Raw genomic sequence first — 6,399 nt, 5'->3', positions numbered from 1 at the left:
GTCTTCCTTTTTTTTTTTTTTGACCGTGTGTATAAGTATTAAGTGTTTTGGTTACTGTCAAGCACAAAAATATGCTTTCAAATCTGCATGCTCTGTTGTATTGCCCTTTCTAAAAATACACTGTGATGGGGGGATAAAGGAGATTTCTCAGAGTAATGGTACTGTTAGTTTACTTGCTGAAGGTATGCAGTGTGAATCAAAGTAGCTCCTGAAACTTGAGTTGAAGATCTCTCGTGAAGCAACTGCAGTTGGGTACACAGAAATTATTTATGCCCCAAATTTTGCAAATATTACAAGTTAACAAGAAAGAATACAAATAAATAAGTAATTAGAAATACTGAGCCTTCTGTAAGCTAGATTAATAAAAGTGCTGTAATAATACCAGGAGGCTTTTAATTAGTAAAAAATAACTCTTACAGAATGTAGTCAGCTGTGAATTTCCTAGAAGGGTGCATAGACACGGTATGTGCTGATGGTTACTGCTTTACCTTGCTTAATCTGTTTTATTTCAGGAAGTGTGCACAGCTTTCTAGAATACTCCTCTGAAATACAAAGTGTATTATACTCCATATAATAATCTCCAAAGATAAATGAATTAAAAGGATAAAGCATCATGTTTTAAGTAACTATAATCATACTCCATTTAATGACTGGCTTTAGTGCTATAATTATGTTCTTATTTACAGAAGAGTCTACAGCTGTAGAGAAGAAGAGGAAACCACTTACCAGATTGAATATTCATTCTGCATTCTGGATTTTGGCATCGATTGCTGTGACATACTACTTTGATTTTTTTGAAACTGTTAAAGAATCTATTCAAGTAAATAGGTAAGGTACCTTTTCTTACAAAGAAGGTTGTGTTTTCATCTTACAAGTCACAGTCAGTTTGTTACCTCTCAACACTGTTTTAATCTTGGATAAAAATTCTACGATAGAAGTGGGGTAGCTGAGACCATTCAGCCTGGAGAAGGCTCAAGGGTGTTTTATCAATGCGTATAAAATACCTGAAGGGACGGTGTAAAGAAGATGGAGCCAGGCTCTTTTCAGTGGTGCCCAGTGACAGGACCAGAGGCAACGGGCACGAGCTGAAGCACAGGGGGTTCTCTCTGAACATCAGGAAACAGTTTTTGACTGTGAAGCTGACTCAGCACTGGTGGAGGTTACCCCAGGAGGTCATGGAGTCTCTATCCTTAGAGATACTCAAAAGCCGTCTGGACGTGGTCCTGGGCAACCAGCTATAGATGACTGTGCTTGAGCAGGGAGGTTGGACCAGATGACCACCTAAGTTGTCATTATTAAACTAATTTTTAAGTATATACAATGCTGAACACTTTGGTATTCTTTTCTTTCTACTGAGCCATCTGCGTACATGCAAAATTTGTTCTAATAGCAGGATGTTTTAATACTATACCTTCAAGTCTACTCTTCAGTACAAGAAACAGCTTCCTGCTTTGTGGAAAGTGTTGAGGTTTTGATTTTATTTTAATTTTAAAAAGCTGATACAAATATTTAAATGTCAAAATGAAGTTCTCTAGGCTTTGGGTAGATCAGCAAAAGATTAATGAAATAATTTCTATGGAGTTATTTCTATTTCTTTTATATTAAATTACTTTCAATGGGATAGATGATAGATTCTTCTGGGGGTGATTTTAAAACTCTCTTATTGTAACGGTTGCTGTATCAGTAGGTGGAAGCTGAACAGGGCCTTGCTTTGAGCTGAGAGTTCTCTGGAGCTGCTCTTCCAGGATGGTCTAGCTACACCTTGCATCTGGTTGACTGTGGATACAAACTAGTGGCTCTAGGGTGTGATCAAAGAATTGGGTGGCCCCATCTGCTCCCTGCCAAGACCCTGTCTCTGCGTTGCTTGTTTAGGTAGACTATGGCAACTGCTCTCTTAATGCAGGTTTCTTATTTGGTAGTACTGAGGTCCCAAAATAGCATATGGTATTTGCTGTACTGTACCAGAGCAAAAGCTCCCTGAAGTAGCAAGATCCTTGAATACCCTTTGCAATTTACTAATCCAACTATAGTAATAAGAATTCACTTTTTAAAGTTTTTATTTGCTAAATACACATTCAGATTAGTATAAGATTTTATCACAGTGCACCTTCCTCCCAAGTTGTCTTTCCCATCTTGCTCTTGAAGTATGTCCTCAAAGAGGCTCAAAAGGGTGTTTTTCTAAATAATCACATACTGTGTTTTCTTGATTCTGAGTTTGAAATTCCGGATTTCTCTATGGCTTTCCTCTGCTGCTGTGAAGAAAAATCTGTATGCTCTTGTCTGCTAAATTTTAGAGTTCATAGACTTGAAACCTCATTAAAGCTTTCTGCAACATTTCTGTTGCCCAAGAATTGTTAGTCTAATTTATAGTGAGAAGCACAGCTGCAGTGGAGCCTATTTTATTTCATTACTGACAAAGTAATTTTGGTGTGGTAGTGTAGTAGATCACTGACAAGATCTGTTCCATTTCATTCCCAAAATATTTGAGCGAAAAATAAAGTATAGGAATGTTGCATTGCAAAATTAATTAGTTTTGTATATTAGACACCTTTAGAAGTGCAAAAGGTGTTTTGTAAAAGTAATTTAAGAAACTACAGTAACTGTAGCCCAGTCTGTGTACTTAACAGCTATTGTCTGTTCTGTTTCTAGACTAGAGCGAAGATCAATGTGCAGACTGCAGTGTGACTCTGTGTAACGTGCTTTAACATGCTTTCACCCCACAGCTGGTGGTTTGCCTCTGGAAGTTGTTTACTGGCTGCATGTTTTTCTGTTGCCTTTTACTGCATACTGTATCTTGAGTGGTATTGTGGAATTGAGGACTACGACACGCAGTATCCAGCACTGATACCTATCACCACAGCTACCTTTATTGCAGCAGCAATCTGGTATGTTTGAACGCTGTATGCCAACTTCGGCTAAATCTGTGCAGGTCGAGCTGTGTTAAAGGGCTCACTTTATGAAAAGTATAATTTCCCTAATTCTACTAAGTGACAATACCAGTTCTACTATTTATTTATAGCGTAAATTGTTCCACTTTCAACATGCATTCACAAAGCAAGAGGTGGAATTGTTGAAACTGTATTATCAAGTGTACTTGTAGAGGTACCGGATCTTTTCTGTCTCGAAAACCTGCGGAAAAACTGAAGTCCTTAGCTCTGTTAGTGTAAATTGGTCACCTCTGACAACTGTTTGTGAGGTTTATGAATTAAGACAAAGGTGTATTCTCCAGCCAGAAAAAATAATGCCTGATCAGTTTCTGGTACAGAGTTCTTCATTATCAAACGATCTATAAAGAGCAAACATACACTGAAATTTTTACTTCTAACTATTGTTATATAAGCTTTAAGGGTTTATACCTTGTCAGAGAATGGTACTTATAGTAAGACCCACTTTATTTATGAGATTATAGGAGTCAGAATTGAGCAATTGTGCATGTGAATGAAAAAATTATGTATGTGTGTGCCAATGTATTTGTTTGCTCTCTGCCTGAAAGCTGGTTCTCTCATTAAGTTTAGACATTGTATCTGAATAATGACAGACAGTATTTATTGCAATGCTGAGAAAAAAAGGAAGACTGAAGAAAATAAAGTTTCCCTATGGTTTAGAATTAGTCAAATCTATAATCCTTGTAATATAGTTGTAAATTAAGTTGGTTTTCCCCCTTGATTTAACTCAAACCTGCTTGGCTGGAAGTACAAATTAAAGCTTTTCTCAGTTGCCATATATGTTCATGGAAAAATCAAGACATATCTTTACCCCTGATGGGACTGAGTGAACTTGTTCAGTGTAAAATCTGCAGTGGCTACAGAGGTTCTAGGATGAGTTGTCAGTAAACAAACAGTAAACTAAACTACCTGTTCAATAAGTGTGTGCTTGGATCTTCATTTTGTTTTCATAAAGAAGCAAGAATTTTTTCCAGGTTGAGTAATTTAAATCTCATTTCCTTGTGTGCCATATTTTCTTTGTTTGGCTGGTGTTTCTACAGTATGACAATTGAACTTAGCAAAATCCTCCTGCTTTTATTCCCAGTTTCAACATTGCCTTGTGGCCTTTCTGGTCATTCATGACGCCTTTGTTGCTCTTCGTTCAGTTCATGGGTATTGTGATGCTTGTGTCACTCCTGGGATAAGTCCTTCAGGTAAATAATTTAATTGTTTAGCCACATAAAAATACTTTTCTTGTTGTATGAACTGCTTTGTTAAACATTTAGGGATTGTAAGACCATTTAAGGATTCCTTCTCTATATTTTGTGTACGCTTTTAGAATAGTGACATTTTGTGGTACACAGAGTAACTGGAGAACGTGCAAGTATCTGCAGGGGAAGAATAGCCTTTTTTTCCCTTCTCTAAGATTCCATTCTAAACAGTGAAAAGAAGCAATTAGCAAGAATGGATGGGTTTGGGAAATACAGGCCAAATACCTGCAGGTTTTATCCAGATTGAGAAGACTTCGTAGCAAAGTTGCTTGACCTGATAGTAAAGGGGAGAAGCTATTAACATCCATATGCAACTTTCTTCTTTATTTATTTTTTTTTTAAATGAAAGTCTTTGTCTTATCTTTGCCTTTATGCTCTTTTCATTTTCTGTCATGAACAGTCCAGATCAACCTGCTATCTGGAAAACTGCCAGATAGCAGAAGTTCTTTTTTTTCCTAAAAAACCCCCACCTTTGAAAGGCAGAACCAGATATTTTGTTGACTTGAAAAATTCCTTCTCAATAACTGCCACATTGAAAATAGGTTTTGACATCTTTTGTTACGATACGAATCCTGTGAAACTGAAAAAGCTTAAGGAAGATATCAAAGACTGCTTGGTAAATAGGGTAACCCCGTATCATGGGTGTCTACGTCACCCAGTGAAGTGACTCCTTCAGCAGGTCTTGTTTGCTGTACTTCTCAAGGGTGTGTGGGCAAACCTGTTTGGTTATGCTTGCCATCACAAATCCTTTCCAGAGAGAAAGTCTCACAGCATTTTTATGAGTGCAGAAAGAAAAATGAGACCATGATGTATTTTGAGTGTAGCCTCTTGTAATGTCAGAGTTGTAGGCAAAAAATTGCTGGGACAGTGAAACGCTGATTTTGTTTGCATAAGCAAACTGAAAGTAGTGTTGCCTTCCCCCCTATTTTCTAGATATCAAGAGACCTAACTGAAACCTGATTTTTTTAAGGAGGTAATTAATTTAGGACATACCGTGAAAACACCTATAGACTTCTGATAAATGCAATACTTAATTCAGAACCTCTTTACTATATTATGGGAGCTTCAGTCACACTTGCTAATAAAACCTCTTCAAATCATGTTTGTTCATTCTGCCATTAGCAATGCTCTGTCTGATCACTGGAAGGATGTGGGGAAAGGACACATTTCAGTGTGTTAGAGCTGATTGAATTCAGGCTAAAACAACTATTCTGCATTAATTTGTACTTAGAAAGTGAGAAGTACGAGTGAATTACAGATATCCTGAACAGCTGAACCTTAGGAAAATGCTCTGGTTTTCTGTATCAATAGCCAAGTAAATGCTGTTATACAGAATTTATTAATTCTGTATTAGGCCAAATAATTATTGGCCTAATAATTAGGGCAAATTATTACTTGGCAATGCAAAATGATTAACTGATCAATATCTAATTAGTACAAGATACAGCTTGTGCAGTATATATGACCTTACAGCATTTTTATTAAAGTTGGATTTGTCTTTTCCTTTCAGATTCATGTGAAGGACTCAGGTAACTGTTATCCTGCAGAGCAGATGCCACTTATTACATTCCAGTACTTTAATTGCTTTAACTAGCCCAATTCTTAGACTACCTGATTTATAAGGCAAATAGACATAACCATAGGTCAGCCAGTGGCTGGGAAAAAGCAACCGATGATTGGTGAATAATTGAAAGATAGAAAGGGTTTACCTGTCTTAGTAACACAAAGCATTTCAGCACTCCTTTGTGAATCTTTTATTCATATTTCAATATTAAGCAGATAGGTAATAAAGTCAGTTATGTAGTCATAAAGCCTATTCAGGGACTACAGAGGTCACCTGGTCCAACTTCCTGCTCAAAGCAGGTTTTTTGGTTTGGGTGTAGTTGGTACTTAATACAAGTGTTGTGGGTTGTTAATACTATATTCTTTCCATTTTTATTGACAGCTAAAATATTGTTATCTGGAATCTGTGTACTTGTAAACTTACTTATAGATGACACAGGAGACATTTCACCCATTAAATTTCTAATATTATGTGTGTCATCATGTAGGAAATATTCTATTTCCTCATCTCTTGACTTCAGATTTGCTAGTGTTCAAAAAAAGATACGGATTGGGTTAAGGGCCTAGAAAGCTGGTTGATGTTTATGCTACTAATAATTTGGCAGTGCCATCAGTAAAATACATAGATTCTATTTGTGCTT

The 6,399-nt window shown here is 36.7% G+C and overlaps 1 protein-coding gene across 1 annotated transcript; it reads left to right on the top strand.

Moving 5' to 3' along the window:
* The first annotated feature begins 646 nt into the window (after positions 1 to 646).
* On the top strand, positions 647 to 4,129 carry TMEM128 (transmembrane protein 128). Its single transcript, XM_010144752.1, has 3 exons — positions 647 to 828; positions 2,724 to 2,885; positions 4,030 to 4,129. The coding sequence occupies exons 1-3, from the start codon at positions 647 to 649 to the stop codon at positions 4,127 to 4,129; spliced, it is 444 nt and encodes a 147-aa protein (XP_010143054.1).
* The last annotated feature ends 2,270 nt before the right edge of the window (positions 4,130 to 6,399 follow it).

The sequence above is a fragment of the Buceros rhinoceros genome, unplaced genomic scaffold (genome assembly GCF_000710305.1).
Source record: "Buceros rhinoceros silvestris isolate BGI_N320 unplaced genomic scaffold, ASM71030v1 scaffold36581, whole genome shotgun sequence".
In the NCBI taxonomy this organism is placed as follows: domain Eukaryota; kingdom Metazoa; phylum Chordata; class Aves; order Bucerotiformes; family Bucerotidae; genus Buceros; species Buceros rhinoceros.
Note: the sequence above shows the minus strand (reverse complement) of the source record. Positions and strands in the feature narration are given on the sequence as shown.

Bases quoted from the DNA above. Each gene is read 5' to 3' on its own strand.
- TMEM128 (XM_010144752.1), top strand. From the start codon at position 647: ATGACTGGCTTTAGTGCTATAATTATGTTCTTATTTACAGAAGAGTCT. The intron at 829-2,723 runs GTAAGGTACCTT...TTCACCCCACAG, and splicing joins GAATCTATTCAAGTAAATAG to CTGGTGGTTTGCCTCTGGAA. The intron at 2,886-4,029 runs GTATGTTTGAAC...TTTTATTCCCAG, and splicing joins TTTATTGCAGCAGCAATCTG to TTTCAACATTGCCTTGTGGC.